General features: G+C 43.1%; 1 protein-coding gene across 9 annotated transcripts in view; it reads left to right on the plus strand.

The window, feature by feature from the left end:
• The first annotated feature begins 2,442 nt into the window (after nucleotides 1-2,442).
• Nucleotides 2,443-18,866, plus strand: part of NRG3 (neuregulin 3) — a 1,166,188-nt gene continuing 1,149,764 nt past the window's right edge. For all 9 annotated transcript variants that reach the window (XM_070470944.1, XM_070470948.1, XM_070470945.1 and 6 more), the window contains exon 1: nucleotides 2,443-3,453. In XM_070470944.1, the coding sequence (XP_070327045.1) occupies nucleotides 2,622-3,453 (832 nt within the window). In that variant the 5' untranslated portion in view covers nucleotides 2,443-2,621. The remainder of the gene's footprint in view (nucleotides 3,454-18,866) is intronic.

Consider the following 18,866-nt stretch of genomic DNA (forward strand, 5'->3'; position numbering starts at 1 on the left):
TGCTCCACAGCAGCATTACAACATCCCTTTTTGTACACTAGATTTATTTCAGTGGGGAAGGAAGAATGGAAGGGCCAAAGGAATAATGGGGGACCAATGAATTAGTAATGTTTTGGAAAAGTAATTTTCAGTCTTATATACTCAACAGCAGCACCTGCTATAATTTCACAATATTTGTGTGAAAGTTAACTTTCACTTGCGACACAGGAAAGATTGGCCAGTAACAGCCCAGCACCCACAGATGCTAGAGACTGGGTCAATTTTCACTTACGAGAACTGTGCCTTGCATTTGTATAACACTGGACAAAGAGCTTCAGGCTCTGAAGACAGGGATTCAAATATTAGCTCTGCTCCCTGTAAGCAATAAAGTCGCCCTGGGCCTCTGTTTTTCTCACCTAGGATATGAAATTTTAATACCTACATTCTACATAATATAAAACTGTATTAATAGTACTCACTGATGGAAAGCTGAACGAATATAGATTCAAGGGCTTGTGGGTTGGGTTTTTTTTTTTTTTTCACTTGCAGTTTTTGTAACTAACTCAGCACTACTGGATTAGGGCATGTTCCATCAAACTAAAAATCAAAAGCTTTCCTATGGGGAAAATCTTAATGTTATAGTTGGAAGAGGTGACAGCCGCATTACTGCCATCAAAAGTAATTTATTAACCGTATCTGTTCAAAATATTCTGGTAGGCTTCCTGTTTCAATGTATCGTCCTCTTGCAGTCTTTTCACTGTACTGTTCGGCTCTCCACCTGTGAATAAAATGGACACCTGGAAAACTTCATCTTTGGGGTAACTATTACAAGCCAACGCTGTTTTCAGCAGCAGCGCCAATCATACAGTGCAGGGAGGTGTATTGGGAGGCTGCCATCCTCAACCTCTCTGTCTCAGAGCTTGTAACACATCTTTCCGGTTTCCAGTTTAGACCAGGAAATCTGGGAAGAGATGACTAGCGAGGTTTTGCACCATCAGCATAAACCATGCTGATGCTGGCTCTTTACCCTCATCTCTCCTTCTTAAGCTGGTCCCACACTGCTCTTGAGACACAGGTACACAGGTGCCTCTCTATCCAAAGGAAGAGAAAAGAAAGAATTTTGTATACCAACCCGAATCGTTTACAATGTTACCTTTCACAATCAGTTGTCCTGTGACGTGTGCACTTGCACGTACGTCTACATTTAGACGATATTTTAAAAGGTAAGTTATTACAAATCGGCTACGAGGCACCTACCAGGTGTAACTGTACAAAGGTCTGTTTCACCAACATCTCTTTTAGGAAGTCGGAGGGAAAGGGCTCTGCATCTAGCAGCGCCCGCCCTCACGCAGAGATGCGCACAGACACCCTCCCACGCGCACACATCCCCGCTCTCTCGCCCCGCAGCGTCAGGCTCTGACCCCACTGCATCCGCAAGGAGAGGGGCTCACGATCCGCGGGTCGGGAGCTGCTTTTGCCACTTCCAAGTGGGGGTTTGCTTGGATCATTTATTTATCTTGTACCCGTTAAGAAACCACCATTGGGTGATGGTGGGAGGCGCTACTCTGCCTGAAGCCCAGCCCGTCCGCCGCGGCTTCGCGCACACCGCACCCTCCTGCCTGCCAGCGCCCGCCTGGAGTCGCCTCCAGCCCGGGGTCCCTGTTTCCCGGGATCCCCGACGGGGTCTTCCGTTTCGCGTCTCCCACTTGGGAGTGTGAAATGGGCAGGGGCACCGGGCAGTGTCCCGACTCTTCTGCGGGCTGACGGGATTCCCTTCGCGGCGGGTCGGACAGCACCCTCCGCGGGCGCCCCGTGCGTCCCCGGCCCCGAGCTCGCGGCGGCGCAGCTCGCTGGAGTTTGACTCTCTGGGGCAGCGGCGCCGGCGCCGAGCCGCAGGCGGCGGGAGCGAGGCGAGCCCGGCCGCTCGCCCTCCGCGCTGCGCTCGGATTGGTCTCCTGCAGACGGTGCTGGCCGAGGGTTGGCTGTGGGCCGGCTGAAGAACAGGTGCACCTTGCCGCCCGGACTCGCGGAGCAGCCGCCGAGGAACGCTGCGCGGCGGGCCGGGCGTGCGGCGGCGGCCAGGCCGGCCCCCTGTGTCGGAATGCGGCTCTCCAGCGCCCAGCGTGCCGCGGGAGGCCGGCTCGGCCTCTGAAGGCGGCGCGAGGCCCAGAGGCGGCGCGGGCGGGCGCCCGGGGGAGCGGGCCGGGTGAGGAGCCCTGAGGATGCCGGCGCGGCTGGAGCGCTTGCAGGCGGCGGGCAGCAGCAGCAGCAGCAACAGCAGCAGCAGCAGCAGACGCGGGGCCCCGGCGCGCAGGAGGCCGCTTGGCGGGCAGCAGACGCGCCCCGCCGCTCCCTGACCGGCCGGCGGTGCCGGGGGCCCGTCGCGCCCCTCTTCCGCGCTCCTCGCCGCCCCCTCCCCGGCCCGCGTCCCCTCCCCCGCTCCTCTCCTCCCCGCCCGCCGCCCGCCTCTCGGGGGGAGGGGCGTGGGGGCAGGGAGCCGATTTGCATGCGGCCGCCGCGGCCGCTGCCTGCGCCCGAGCCCGCCGCCGCCGGAGCCCGCGCCCGCGCCCGCGCCCGGCCCGCGCGGCCCCATGCCTCTGGCGCGGCCCTCGGGGGGGCGAAGGTGAAGACCGGCTCCTAGGATGAGTGAAGGGGCGGCCGCTGCCTCGCCACCTGGAGCCGCTTCGGCAGCCGCCGCCTCGGCCGAGGAGGGCACCGCGGCGGCTGCAGCGGCGGCGGCGGCGGCGGCGGGCGGGGGCCCGGACGGCGGCGGCGAAGGGGCGGCCGAGCCCCCCCGGGAGTTACGCTGTAGCGACTGCATCGTGTGGAACCGGCAGCAGACGTGGCTGTGCGTGGTGCCTCTTTTCATCGGCTTCATCGGCCTGGGGCTCAGCCTCATGCTGCTCAAATGGATCGTGGTGGGCTCCGTCAAGGAATACGTGCCCACCGACCTGGTGGACTCCAAGGGGATGGGCCAGGACCCCTTCTTCCTCTCCAAGCCCAGCTCCTTCCCCAAGGCCATGGAGACCACCACCACGACCACCTCCACCACGTCCCCCGCCACCCCTTTCGCCGGCGGCGCCGCCTCTTCCAGGACGCCCAACCGGATTAGCACCCGCCTGACTACCATCACGCGGGCGCCCACTCGCTTCCCCGGGCACCGGGTGCCCATCCGGGCCAGCCCGCGCTCCACCACTGCACGGAACACTGCGGCCCCCCCGACGGTCTTGTCCACGACAGCCCTTTTCTTTAGTAGCAGCACTCCGGGCTCCCGACCCCCGGTGCCAGGAACCCCCAGTACCCAGGCCATGCCCTCCTGGCCCACTGCGGCATACGCTACCTCCTCCTACCTTCACGACTCTGCTCCTTCCTGGACTCTGTCTCCTTTTCAAGATGCTGCCTCCTCCTCTTCCCCCTCGCCCTCCTCCTCCACCACCACCACCGCGCCAGAAATTAGCACCAGCCCCAAATTTCGTAAGTAAACACTGTCTGAACTCTGATTTACTGCTGAGTTTCCCTTCTGCCCTCCTGCTGTCTTTCCCCGTCGCGGCTTCTAGCATCCTTTATCCGCCCCCCACCCTCCGCCCGGGATTGGAATGTAGAGTGAGAGAATTAAACTAGCCGCGGGGGAGGAAAAAGGTGCCGGTCTTTTCCCCTGTGAGGGGAAAAGGTGGAGTGAAGCAGAGGGAGATTGTCAGCCAGGCTCCACGGGCCCTACTTCACTGGGTCCCAAATGAGAACTAACTCCCTTCAAGGGGTTAAAGCCAGTGCGATCCCTCTTCACTGCAGACCTGCTGTCGAGTTCTGGGATCCAGCTCCAGAGGAGAGCTGGGGAGGAAGGGAGGGCCTTCCCCAAAGGACGGAGCCCTTTCCCCGCATGTAGGAAGCAGAGAGAGAAATGCACATGCATTGCCCGACGTTAAACCGCGGAGGGAAGTTGTGTCCGTGTGGGGGTGGGCTCTGGGTTGTGTGTGGTCATTTGATGGAGATGTTGGTACAGTGAAGCTGTGGACACTTCAGCAGCCCTGACCCGGGCAGGGACCGGGAAGGGTTAATTAGAAGCCATTGTGGGAGGTAGGGAAAGGAGGCGATCCATGGCGGAGGGGCTAAACTGATAACCGCCTACCCTGCCCGCGGACAAGCCAAGATGTAGAAAGGATTCTGTCTGCCGAGAGTGAGTTAACTAAGGGGAATTATGAAGGGAGCCCTGCGGAGCTGCCTTTTCTCTGGGAGGAGGAGTTTTTTCAGCTCTGCCCAAGCATTCGCTTTGTTCCTTTCCCAAAGGTGGGGTGTGAACCTCGTCTCCCCTCCCTTATGCCTGGAAAATTTAGGCAAAATGGGACAGAGTTTCCTGCACTCAAGAATGAGAAAATCCAACTCCTTTGAAACAGGTCACTCTTTGAATATAGCTTCTTCAACCTTGTCTCAGTTGCTGCCAGCACTGGTCAGTTACCCCAAGCATGAGAGCTTTCTGCCTGTCTGGGAGGTGTGTATTTCCTCTGTATCTTAAAATGTTTCAGATGACTAATTGACTCCCACCACTCTCCCACTACCCCACCTCGTTCTTATTCTAAGAGAATTTTAGGCAGCCTCTTAATCTGACTGTGGATCAGTATCTGAGAACAGTTTGTGCAACCTGTGAAGGTTATTTAGGACAAACCCCCCAGCCTGCCAGTTCAAGTTCTGTGCAAGGCATTTCTCCCAAACTGCCTGGCAGTGCCTCCCTTGTATTGTATTTCTGTTTTGAGCCACAGCATCTGGAGGGAAAGGAAGAGTGCTCATCATTAACTCTTGAGTAGGAATACCAAGCTTCCAGTCATCTGGGAAATTTTCATTTCCCTGACCTTTGGGTTTACCTGGGGTGGTATTTAACCTTTGAAACTTTTTTTTTTTTTTGGATTTGTTGAGGGTAAAGTCCAAGGAGAGACATTCCTGATGTTTTTACTTTGCTTTGGGGAACAAAACAGGCTAAAAAGATAAATTGGGAGACAGGGAGGAGAGGAGAATGAAGAGAATCTGCCACAAAGCAGAATGGCAGGCGAGCCGGTAACTTGCTGCTTCTCTCTGCTTTGGCTGAAGCAGTCATTTTTGAGAGCACATTTTCTCAGGAGGTGTGTAGAGGCTTCTCTCAGCAAATCTAGCTGCTTGAGTTTGGTAAAGGATGCGCAAGTGTATGTGTGAACATTCAGTGGATTGAAAATAGATGCATTTATCCTGAAGACCCCAGGTTTTTTTTTTTTTTAAATCTCTTCTTTTGATACAGTTGATATAATTAATGGAGTATGGGTATACCTCTCAGCCTTGTGTGTATGTCGGGGGAGGGTTGCATATAGGGGATATTTCATGTTCTTTCTCAATTGATTTCCTTGCTTTCTATTCTAGAGGTCTTTAAAGAAAAGCCCAAGGTAATTATTTCTACCCCTCCATACTCCCTTCCTACATTCTGTAGAAGGGAATGGCAGTGTGTTTAATAAATAATGATTATTGACAGGGCTCTCAGCCCTAAGGAAAAGGGAGGGGGAACCTGTAAATGGTGTCAATGTTCACTTAGACATATAAGCAGTATTTGTTTTATGTGTATCTGAGCTTCAGCTCCTGCTCTTTTTTAAACCTCCGGCAAAGAGTTGAATTAAGGGATTTACGAGTATGGAAATCCAGCAGAAGCTGACCTGGTTTGTCTATATCAACAAGGGAAATTTTAATGAAAGGAAGATTATGTAGTTTCCATAAAAGATGAGTTTAAATAGGCAGGTTGTATGGTAATTTAAAGAAAAATGATAATTTAATTATTTTTTGAGTACAAGATTGCAGGGTGATTAACAAAAGGAAATAAAGGTTTCATTTGAGGGATCATCAACACTGCTGAAGAATGGCCTGAATATCTTGCATTAATATTTTTCACTTGTTTTGATTATGTCACCAAAGTTCCCAGGAGAGAAAGTCCCCTTTTTTTCTAGCTCCTACCTTTAGACTTCAATAGATGCTTTTTCTTTTCTTTCTTTCTTTTTTTTTTTAAATGAAAGTCATGGGTTGTATTGTAGCCTCTGAAGACAGCGGACAGTGATCCTTTTTTTTTTTTTTTCTTGAGACTGTCTTACAAATTCTGAAATTGCCAGGGTCTATGCTTTTGAATTGAACACAAGGCTTGTAGAATGAGTCTTTGTGTTCATCTTAGGTCGATCAGAAGGATACTGTCTGTAAAGGCAGTGTAGCTCTTTGGAGTGGAAGAGACTGGTTCACTCTAGAATAAACACACTTGCAAATGAGTAATAGGATTTTTGTAAGCAAAAGTTACATTTGATATGGGAAGGCCCAGTTTAGGAGACTGTTTCTGATTTTCTGTAGGATTGACAACAAAGAAAGCTTGAACTTGCAAGGTGGAGGAGGAGAGGGGCTTGAACTTGCAAGGTGGAGGAGGAGAGGGGCTTGGAAGTGGACTCTTCCCATTCTCCAACTTTCAGAATGTGAGCCAGACCAAAACATTCTATGTTGCTGGGGTCTCTTGGATTCCCAGGACTTGCCTTTCCTTCAGAAGCTTTAAAAACAAATATCTTGAACATATTGCCTCTAAGAGATTATTTCCTACAAAATGTCTCTGCAGCTGTAAATGTAGGGTTAGTTTACAAATTTTTTAGTCCAAAGGGAGGTTTACTGCAGACAGTAGAGAGTAATTTTGACCAGTGTATAAACATCCTTTTAGGGCACATTGAATTGTAGTTTTACACTTGAAATGCATACGTGTGTGTAGAATGTTGTCAGTGCAAATGTGGATTGTTGTTTTACTCAGCAGAAAACACCCTTAAACAGATGTTTAACAGAAGACCAGATCTTGTCTAAATTCAAGTACTAAACACAACCACTTTTAATGGATTATTCTTTGGGTCATATTTGTAAGGTATATAACTTATTCCAGTGAGTAAGATCACCGATCTTGAATAGTATATTTAGTAGAGAAATAATGTAAAGTGTATCATCGATGTTTAAACATGGTAGGATGACAGTTTTATTATAACCAAGTGTATTTAAATCAGACTTTACCCAAACATCATTTTGGAGCATTCCATTGATAACATTGACAGTTTTCTTATCTATTCTTTTTAAACATCTTCATTCTTTCAGCAGGAGTACTCTGAGTTGCTTTTTAAGCAGCCTCAGGTATAATTTGTTTAAAGTTACTCCTATGTTGTCTTTTATCCACATGAATTGGGGCCATCAGAGGAATTCCAGCATAGAAAGGATTCACCCCAACCATATGGGGTGACCACAGTGAAAGGATTCAGAGTTCGAGATCAATATTTCTTATGAAATCCAATTGAGAGGTTTTTTTATGAGCACATGTTGCAGCTTGAGTTCATTTTGATTTCCTCTGGCCTTAATACAGGATTATGAGACTTTTCTGCTTTAGTCAGTTATGCTGTACATTTTACTCTTCTGACACTCACGTTGTGCTTCATGGTCCTAACAGGGAAAAAAGAGGGAGGCAGGGATGTGGGCATAGAATCAGCAAGGTTCTTTTTAGAACCATTTTTAATCTGGTCTCACTGCCTTAAGGCTGTGGTTTCAGTCTTCCTCCTCCGCTCCTCTTGACTGAGACAGAAAGGGTTGGGAGTGCTAATAGAACGTTCCTTTTGCATGCTTGATTGGTGAATCCAGACATCTCTTGTCTGTACAATTTCCCGGATAGCCTTTTTTTTTTAAAACAGTGTTGATCTACATGTTTGTCAGAAAGAAAAACAAAAACTTCAAAAAAAGCTGGTGTGTGGCAGCTTCTCTCTTTATTTTTGGTTAATAGAGCAACCAACGTTTCTATATCCAGGTTAAGCCATAATCAAGTGTTGCTGCTGAGTTTGAAAGCAGTGCCTCCTAGGAGGTCTAGTGTTTAGAGGAATAAGCTCTCTGGCATGCTTTCTCAGCTTCTCCTCATCTACACACCACAATGAAAAGAAGGATGATTTTCATCTACCTTCTTATGTAGAATTTCTTTCCTCATAACCTCTCATATCCAGTGCCAAACATATCTCAATATTCTATCTGAGGTGTAGAAAATGGAACATGAAAGCTGGCCCTGAAATATATAAGAGCAAAGAAAGAACCAGAAATCTAAGTCTGAGAAGTGCATTTGAATTGCTTGTGAATAGAACTAGAATTCATTTTTCTCCCCATGAACCTGTTTTTATCTTCAGACTTTTGTGTTCGGTGAGACACAGAGCTGGTACTGCGTTGGCAAATACCACTGAGACATTTTTGGAGTCTAGAGATTTTACTTGTCTATACTCAAAAAAGTATTTCCTCCAGAACCATGTACATATGGAAGTCAGGAGGGAGAAAGAGACTCAATTTAAAGCTTTGCGATACCAGGATGGAAATGTACCTAAATCCATTCATGTAGTTATTAATGAAAGTCTTAGGACACATGGTTTGGTTTTGCATTTTTACAACTTTTTCTCTGAGGACTTATGGACTCCTTCCTTACCCAGTCTTTTATAGATTTGAATCATGGCTCTGTCTGAAGGCCCCTTACAGACTTTTGATTATTTTATCTTACTTTTTGTTTCCTTAGCTTATTGTATAATCAGAAGTCATTACAAGAAATTTTCTTAGATGTGCTTAACCTTGCCATGTTGTTTCAAGTTGTTTTAAAAGTCAACCTTTTGGTAAGCGATGTTTGACTAGGTTGATATAGAAAGTTAAGGGAAAAATTTATACCTATTGATGCAATTGAGATATCAAACTGTCTTGGTATTTATTTTTTTAATTAAAAAATTTTGTTGAAGATTCAAAAAACTTGATGGAAAACTAATGACCATTTACTGTCCCATACAGATCGATGTACAAATCATGCTGATTTTGACAGTACCTGTTATCTGGTTCCATAAAACAATTAATTGTAGAACTGAACATGCACTATTATATCCATACTTTGTTTTCATAATGTCATGTTTTCATTTTAAAATTTATTTTAATGACTATTAAATGTTGATTGGGGTATTACGATGCTGGTGGTTAATTGGTTAATTTAAAACATCTATAAAAGTAATTGTTTAAAAAACAGAAAAATAAAACTTTAAATAAACTTAAAAGTTCAAATATATACAACATTCATTCTCCCATACCTTGATGTAGGCATTAAAAAAAAAAATTATATATCTTAGTTTGAGCTTAGCATCTTTTTCTTTTTCTTTTCCATATGCTCCTCTTCTAATTACTTGTTTCTTCTCCAAAGATACTGGTGAAGAAATTTAAACCAGATTTTTCGTTGATACTCTATTATCCCCCCTGCCCTGGCAATCTTTTATAGTTTTTTTTTTTTTTTCTTTTACAGTTTTTTTGCTCGTATAATTCAAAGTAATTTTCTTTCTTTTTCTTTTTTTCCCCCCAGCAACTCTCCATTTGGAGTTTCTTCAAAACATTCAGCTATAACTTAATAGAAACTACAGTTATCTTTCATTTCCACAATCATATGTCATTGGCTTACCTAAAATTTAACTAAATAATGTAATTATAGTAAGAACAAGTGGCATGAACAGTTTTGTTACCAACACTGAATGTTGGTGAGCACACAACCCAAGATGAAGCTGCAGCGATGTGCGGAGGTGTGCAGGCGTCCTTCAGGTTGGCTTGTTGGCTGTGACCTGCTCACGGTGCCGTGGCCCTGACAAAGTTTGTTACACTGGAGTGGTGACAGCCAGCTGGCTAAGGGTTGGGAAAGTATCCCCTTTGTAGGTAATAGTATTGTAAATGTAAGTCAGTCATGACCATGTATTTTAGGAACTTTACTGGGAGGGATAACAACGTCTGGAATAGAAGGGAAAAAAATCCAAAAAAAAAAAAACCCCTATAGCCTTGAATCCTGTGATAACTGTGAACCTCAAAGAACCAATTTTATGTCTCTGAGTTTTAACTTCTTCCTCTGGGATAATGATGGGGTGATGATAACAACCTACTTCATATACCGCTTCTAAAAGAGCCTATAAGCTGCAAATACTCTACTGTTTTTATCTCAGGAGAGATGGAAAATAGATAGGCTAGGTATTTTCATCCAAAACCACATCAGACCATTGAATTCAGCTGACATGTTGGAGCTCATTTGCTCCCTGACTTGAGGAATCTCCCGTTGCAGTGAGGGGTGATCATGCCTGCGTGCCCCTGGGTCTCTCCTGGATTCCTCTCTGATATCCTGACGCACACAGTGGAATATGGTGTAGAAATCTCCCTCAAATCACCCTGAAAGCTTGGTCACAAACTGGAGTCCACCATTTCTCATTCTTTGCTTGGTAGATAGTTTTGTAGTCTGTTCTGCATATATGTGTCTCTGAGAGAGGAACTGAACTTTGAGAGAAAATGAGAGAGATGATTGAATTATAATTATCTGGAAATCTGAAACCCACAAAATTCTGAACATTTTTGATGAAACAAAGGATGCCCTTATGGGTCCTTTTTGTCCCTTTCCCACACTGTCTTGTCATTGAATCTTTGGAATTTAAAAACATGTGATGTCTGCATTGCATTCTCTTCCCCCTCTTAATTTAGGAGTTATTGTGGTTTAGGTTCCAGAGGATTAATGGGTTGCTTGCACATCAAAGAACTCTTTTAGATACATGCTTTTGTACTTCAGGGAACTTTAATATTAGCATTTTGAAAACATCTTGCTTCAAATCTATGTTTGTTGGAAACTTCATCCTGAATTATATTTCACAGTATTACTTCTTTTTGTTATGAGCCTTTATTTTTCAAGACAGGTTGGTGATTGTACATAAATCATAGCTTGCCATTTCCTGGCATAAAAAGAGGCTAGTCAAAAACAAGCTTGCAAACTGAATTCAGAATTTAGTTTAATAATAGAAGTTTAACAGCTTCCAATGATGATTTTGTCTTGAGGACTTTTCCTAGACATGATAGTGTGTACCATGGATGCAGAATACACTGTAAGAGCAAGAAAAGAAATCTTCAGAATCTATGTAATTGCTTTAGCAGTGCTACATTATAGCCAGGCTTATGAGAAGAGACTTTTCTCTTTAACTTTTTATGTTGAAGTATAGTCAATTAACAATGTTATAATAGTTTCAGGTGGACAGCAAAGGAACTCAGCCATGTATATTCATTTATCCATTCTCCCCAAACTCCCCTTCCATCCATGCTGCCACATCACATTGAGCAGAGTTCCCTGTGCTATCCAGTAGGACCTTGTTGCTTATCCATTTTAAATATAGCAGGGTGTACATGTCGATTCAAAACTCCTTAACTGTCCCTTCTCCTCATCCTTCCCTGTCTGGTAACCATAAGTTCATTCTAAATCTGTGAGTGAGAAGAGAATTTTTATGCTAAGCATTTGATAAGAATTCTTCAGCTTATTAGCCTACTTCCTTAGATACCCTTCCTTGATTACATATGACCACTGGCCTGCTCTTCCAGTCAATTGCCAGGGAGTTAGAATTTCACTAAGAGAAAATCACTCCGTCATCATTTTGGGAGCAGACTCTAATTGATTTCTGTGCTTTGAATTTTACTTTTAGAAATGGGAAAGATATCTTGACAGAATGTCAGTCTTAGAAGGGGCTTGAGAATATAGATAAGAACAACTAGAGCTGTCATTTGTGGAATTTTACTGTGTGCCAGGAGGGTTCACACTTTGCATATTTTGTCTTATATGTTTATTGAAACAAGAATTGAAAGATAATCATCTAGGCCTGTAGCCTAGTCTGATTATCTGAATTATGCAGGTTAATTGAGCTGGGCTTAGATTGGTTGTATAATTTGCCTAGGACATACATAAGTGGCATCATTTTGAAAAATCAGGAACATGGGAAGATCATTTTACAGGTAATCTCTTCCCACTCCAAATCCTAAGACATTGACACAGGGTTGATATATCTATGCTCATTATCTCTTTCAAGCCTTTTGCTCATAGCCAGTGACATTTGCCATTTTTAACTGCGTAAATGGCATATCTGCTCACACCTGTTCTTTGCTATAGTAAAGGGAGCCTTTGTAACCAGAGAAATTGCCCTGGTTTCCAGTCCAAGGAGAAATTTAGGATGTATTTCAAAAAAAGATAAAGAATGTGTTGCTCTAAACTTCTATTCCTTGATCTTAACTCTCTTATTTCCTCCTGTGGCTGCTTGTAGGTGATTCAATGGAACAATGACAGAAAATAGTTACAGACTTTATTTCTCTGCTTCCTGAAATTTAGCCAAAATTTTCTTCTCTGCTCACTCTAAACTTGCTTTTGATTGCAGTAGTTACTGCATTGTATGCTGAGAGTGGCCCATGGAAATGTGTCTCGGAGCCTTTGGAGTAATAGCCTTGAGGCTTAAAATATCTACCCTGCCAAGTAAATGTTGGATGTTGTGCATATACAGTGTTTCCCACAGAGCATTTGAATTCCCTCCTGGAACTATCCTGCAAGGTACCCACCATTGACTAGCCTGCATTACTAAGAAGTTTGGTGAGACCGTGATGGTCTGCCAAGGGTACCAACAACTGGACCCAATCATTACTTACTTGTTTGACTTTGCTCTGTACCAAGGATCCCTAAGAACAAATATCCTGAAGGTTAAAATGAAAAGTGATTGGGATTTCCTACTTTTGCAAACTCATAAAAAGAAAACAGAAATAGGTCAAATACTACAATCAACGTACAGAATCTTTGCATAGCTATGCAGAAGGGTAAAGTGAAAGTCTCAGTCACTCAGTCGTGTCCGGCTCTTTGCAAACCCTGTGAGGCTCCTCTTTGTCCATGGGATTTCCCCGGCCGGAATAGTAGAGTGGGTTGCCATTCCCTTCTCCAGGGGATCCTCCCAACCCAGTGGTGGAACCCAGGTCTCTCGCATTGTGGGCACATTCTTTACCATCTGAACCACCAGGGAGTTTTTATGCTGAAGGGTAGGAGTGCTGTAATGTCAGGAAGCCTGTGTTGTCAAAATCCCAAAGACTGTGTGAATGAATCCCATAGACTGAGAATGACAACTGCACTCTTAAAGAAGAGAGGAAATGAGATTGCTTACCCAAACTTATTGTTAACCAAGAGTTTTTTATCAGCATGATGACAAACTCTAGACTCTGGGATAGAAAAGTGAAAATGGGGTATAGAAATGTTTATATTAAACACTGTCTTTACTGAATTCCATTTAATTGAGTTTTCTGTATGAGATTCTCTTCTGTATTAAAAAACTGACAAATGCCCCCTTTTAATCCTGGACATCCACAGCTGGTACAGCTTCTGCCTTCAAGAAATGAGAGATATATTTACTAAGTGTTAGTTGTGTATTAGCTCCTCGCAAACCTATTTATGCTGGTTGTTCTTGTTACTGTAATTAGGCAATGTATTTAAATAATATTCAAAGCTATAAATTAATTGTGATTTCTATTAGAACTAGGTTGATTACTTTGGATACACTCCATAAAGAGAAGTTACTTAAAAAATGCTAGTTGAATAAGTTGTGGACAAGTTTAATAGAAAATACATATGTCATAAGAAATATGCACTGGGATTGTTTTACATGCAGCTTTAACTTCTCATTCCTCAGTGAATTCCTTAGTAGATATTTGAGGTATGGTTTTTCACTAGAAAGGTGACCAAAATTTATTCAGTGAAAAGCTTTGAATACCACAACCAAATATTTGGCAAGTGAATGTACATCTATAAGTTTTAGGTGCAGATAAAAGAAATAAGATAAATTTTACTTTACCCATGTGATAGATTTACAAAGCCATTAAATTGTGTTTTTTAATTATTTTAAATATGTTGGAAAATATTTAACCTTTGGGGTAGAAAATTATATAAGATGCCAGTTATATAGAGCTACATCAATTATTAATAATAGATTTAATAAATAGTAACTGTAATCAAGGGAAGTATACAGAATTATTAATGCTAATGATTTCTGGATTGTGGAATAGAAAGGTCATTTAATTTATTGTACTTTGCTGTAGTTTCTAAGTTTTATTTAATGGTCATGAATTATCTCTCATTAGAAGTTATTAAACTTTTGATAAAGTGAAGAATAAAATCCATGAGTCAATTCAATTATTGGTCATGATTCTGTAAAGATTTTTTCTAGTCTAAGAGTTTGTGTCTTCATTGATGATGTCAGCTTGAAAGTGTTGTCTGAGCTGAGTTGCTGTGAAATGCAGATATGGAGAAATAAAAACAAATTTCATTGCTCATGGGGAATAATGCCTTACTGAAGGCAGTGTCTTAACTTGGACCTTGGATTATTAGCCTTGATCTTATAAGGATAAAAAAAGTGATAGTTTTACTGTATTTCTTAATAGCTTTTGAAGCTTGCCAAAGTTGGGCAGTCTTTAGTAGTATTGCTAAGGATGGATATAACCTATAGAAATCAACTAATTTTGGGTATACTAACCAATTACCTGATCTATTTTAAGGATGAAATGATAGGAAAATGAAAAGGCTAATTTGTAGCAATGATTCTTATAAGAGAGGACTTAGGTCACATACCAACAGGTGGGGTGACCAATTCAAAGCTTTATTGGATACTGTAATCCTCTCAATGAAGTCATATGGTGTTTATTCACCTGGTAAAGTTAGGTGGTTGGCTACAGATAGAACAATTCCATAGGCCAGTGGAAAGAGGTGATTTGTAGGACACCTGGTCTTTAATTTGATCATGAGTTGTGCTCAGTCTTTTAAGATAGGTCACGAATATCGATACTTTGGTGAGCAAAAAGAGAACAAAAAGTGATTCTGTGTATATAATATTAAACATTAGGAGTCAAGATAGTGGCTGGAAGGAAACCCAAGATATGGGATTTGGAGGGTATTGGGAAAATACTAATGATCAGGGTACTAATCTCATAGGTGAGCTCTGTTCACCACAATTCATCAAGCTGCATGCTTATGATTTGTGCACTTTTTGTATACATCAGTACAAACTTGATTGTATAAGACATCTTTCAAAACATTCCTTTGACCAGCACTTCATATTCCCAGGATGGTGACCTGAACGTGTGGCTTGTCCCGTTTATAGACCCTGGATTGTAACTCTCCATTGCTTGTTGTGCGTGTCTCACAGTCTAGTAAAAGCAAAGAGGATCTTCTGGCTTCAGCAGCTTCCTTTGTTCTTAGCATCTTGGCTTAGTGAGATGCCTTAGAGATGCTCCTTTTTAATTTTTCTGAATGGATAACTTATGTTTATATTATATAAGATTTTCTTTCATCCATATCAGGAGTGTTTCTGATACAGCATACGTTACCCCACTTTTCACCCATCTTACATGTGTAAGCCATACTTGTTTCTAAGAGTGACCTTTTACAGTTCTGCCAGCATTAGAGTGTGCGATACACGAGAAAGCTAATTCATGATCTGCATTTATGATTTTGTCGAGGTCACAAATTATATTCTGGTGAATAAGTGAAGTACGTGATTCCAACTGAGAAGTATATGAGATCCTTTCAAAAAGTAGTGATCAGGGCAGACATAGGTAGTTTCAAGGGAGAGTGTCTTGGCAGAGAAAAGGCCAAGTGAGGCCAGGGAAGTAAAAGGTCATTAACAAGCAGGTTACTGCTTTAAAGGGAAGTAACAACTGGCTTTGCATCTGTGTGTCTGGCCTGGTGGGCAAGGATGGCCTCTTGGAATTAATGAAACAGTCTCACCTTTTCCTTAGGGCAGGGTCTGATTTGGAGGGAGGGTTTGAGAGGACTTAGCTAGGCTACTCTGGGAAGTCACAGTCAGGGTTGGTTCAAGGAACTGCACAATAATCTGTGTTAATTTCACGAGATACAGGGTCTCTAGGATGACTTGGAGGGACAAGCAGAACGTTGTAAAGATTCTCCGAGGCTAATTTGTCCCATGTCATTTAGGTAGGGTCCTTGACTAGTGCTGAAGCTGTTTAAGTATTGACTTCGTTCCACTGCCTCTTCAAAGTGCTGCAAGAATCAGTAGAACTGGTGTGTGTTAAAATGTTTAGTTTTTTCCACAGTCACATCAACACAGCCCTAGACTTAACCCAGAATAGTAGCTTTCAAGTATCTAAAAATTTGCAAGTGGAGACACAAGGAGAATAACAAGAGGATATGCTTGATTCTACTGCCTCACCTAAATTAACCTGTGACTTCAGATTTTCTGGAGGCAAAAAACTCCTCTGTGGACTGATTGCCATGCGGCCCCTCTGATTCCATCTGAGGTCCTCTTTCCAGAGGCCACTCAGCACCTTTTGGATCGAGCCCTACTGACACTGTATGGCATCCAGAAGGCAGAGGCATTGTTGATTTCCTGTGTGCACTCATTCCATGGTGAGGACTGAGAAAGCAAAGGTTCTGCTGCCTCGGGAGCCCTGAGGATGCATGGCTGCAAGGCGAGGCTCTTGCCTGACTGGCCTTCCAGGTGGCTTCTGTGGTAGATGCAGGAACTACATCTGGTTATCTACATATTGACAGCTAAAATTAGTTGTCACCTCACCTTGTTCACCATAAAGAACAACTTTGATTAGAATCAGATTCATCAGTCTTGCCAGCTCATTTGGCTGCTCCTTGTTACCAGATAGAGGGGCTATAACACTGTGTTTAAGTGCAAATGTTAAACATTAGTGTTAAGAGCCAGTGGTATCTCTGCTGTTCTCACTGATCAGATAATTTTCACTGATGTCAACGTTTATAATAAAGCTCGCTGACACATACTAGTGTTATTTGCTTGGAATATTTTCACTTTATTTTTTTGACTTAGCTAAAGGTAATTTTTTTTTTTTAGTTATTTGTTGAGGTCTTTGTGTATTTGATCAGAAGAGATCTTTGAAAGGAAGGCAGCAAAGCTGTAACAAAGTCAGTATCAAATTTGTGTTTCCCCTTTATCATTTGGTTTTGTAAGCTTCTCAGTGACCTTCTGTGCTACCACACTGATGCTCGTCTTTCATCATGAGCAGCTCTGAGTAATTTATGATAAATAATGAAATGCTGTTTCCTACAATGCACTGCAAATGGCTGAGCGTTATAAAAGTCTAAAGAGCTCTATTACTTCTAAATGACTAGATAACACAAAAATGTTAACCCTGAAGAGGAAAGGTCCAGCAGAACATATTGCTTGCTAAGCACACTTCCTTCTGCCTGGGATCTTCTGAGAGGTTTTGTGCATCTAAATTCTGTGGGGACTGGCTTCTGAACCATTATCTTCTTGAATGGCAAGGAGAGGTTTATGCCTTTCAGCTCGTTGACTTGGCTTGGAGCAATAGTAGTTCATATTTTTTGGAGTGGAGGAAGGGAGGAACTTTCAAAATTTGTTTACAGTTTGAAACCTTTGATTAATTTTTTAAAATGGTGTTACCAATGGTAAGGACTTTGCTGCTAGGATGCAATAATTTAAAACATTTGATTTGAGCACAGATATTGAAGATGGGTATTAAGTAAACATTAAAATGATTTTATCAGAGCAAAGCCTTATAGGCTCTTAAAAAATTATATAGATTTCTTTTTCAAAACTAACTCTTAGCACAGTGTTTGCGTTTTCTCTGTCTCATCCACATGTACAAAAATGGAGACACTGTAAGCATATATTCAATTTGCAACTCTCAGCTTTCTTGTACTCCGTAGCATATAGTACAGTTGCTAAATGTTGTCCACAGTGAATATGTGTGTTCTTATCCTGGTTGTCATAAAATAGCTGCATATCGAAGTGTTAGGGTTTGAAGACTTTAATTGCCGGGTATGGAATGTCTTTATGTACTGCATCCCATTGTGAAAATTGAATTAAATTGCCAGTCAGGGAGCTCTTTATGCTGCAGGAGAGTCTCTTTGTGAGCAAACCATGGAGAAGGGTGATCTTTGGCCAGTGGTACTTCTAAACTGAAACACTTTGCTGAAGTTTGCCATGTGACTTTCTCACCTTTCCCCAGACATCCTTATTTTGCCCAGTGAAATCATCTGTTTCCCCTGCTAGAACTGCTTTCTTTCTTCCAGGTATCAGCTATGAGACATGGGATGAATTGTATACGAGTCAATTACCAGTACTGCATTTTGGCAAGTGTACCCTAGCTGTTCCATCAATTTCTCTTCACTTCAGTGCTGGGAAGTCCACTTCACCCTTTAATTATCAGTTACATGCCGTCAGTTGAACCTCTGGACGTTCCCCAAATAAAGATGCTTTCATGCCAGGAAAATCAGGCTGTTTGAATGGTCTAGAATATTTTTGCTTTTGATGAAAAAGAGCTGTTGCCCTGTCCCATGGGAGAGAGAGATTCAAAGAAGGAAAGCTGTTCAGTGCATGGACTACGGTACCATCTAAGGTTTGGTGTGGGTGGCCCTGTGGCATGAGCAGTGCAGCCTGTTTCAGGCATCTGAGGAAGGACCTGGGAGTTTATAGCTTATCCAGGCTTTTTAAATCTCTATATACCTAGTCTACCACTTCCTGTGTGATGCTCCAAAGAACCTGATGAAGCCTTTCCATGGAGCCTAGGGAGAGCCTTACCCTAAGGAACTTTATGTTCCTTTGCATACTCTTGTTAATTCTTCCTTTTTTTTTGCTTCCAAGGTAAATAAGATCATTAGAAGAGTGGTTTTCAATGGGAGAAAAGTAATTAAGGCCCAATAGGAAGGCCACTGGGCCTGGTTTAGGAATGTAGGTCTCCTGCCGTCCCTCAGCTGTCTGAGACCTCAGGGCAGACTCCTCAGGTTGTGAATCTCAGATTCTTCTGTAAATGAGGGTATTGGACAAGATAGTCCGCAAGTCTCCTTGTGGCCAAAATTCCCCGAGGCCATGTTATAAATTTGAGATGATAATATTAGTGGAGTTTTTGAGTTACTAATTCTGCTGGCTCTCTTCCTGCCTTACGCCCAGCTCACATTCTCTCTCGCTCTCATACATACACACGTGCATATATATTCAGAGGGTTTTTGGGGGTGGGATATTTTGTAGTTAAGCATTTAGTAACCCCCC

The sequence above is a fragment of the Odocoileus virginianus genome, chromosome 7, assembly GCF_023699985.2.
Source record: "Odocoileus virginianus isolate 20LAN1187 ecotype Illinois chromosome 7, Ovbor_1.2, whole genome shotgun sequence".
Lineage (NCBI taxonomy): Eukaryota > Metazoa > Chordata > Mammalia > Artiodactyla > Cervidae > Odocoileus > Odocoileus virginianus.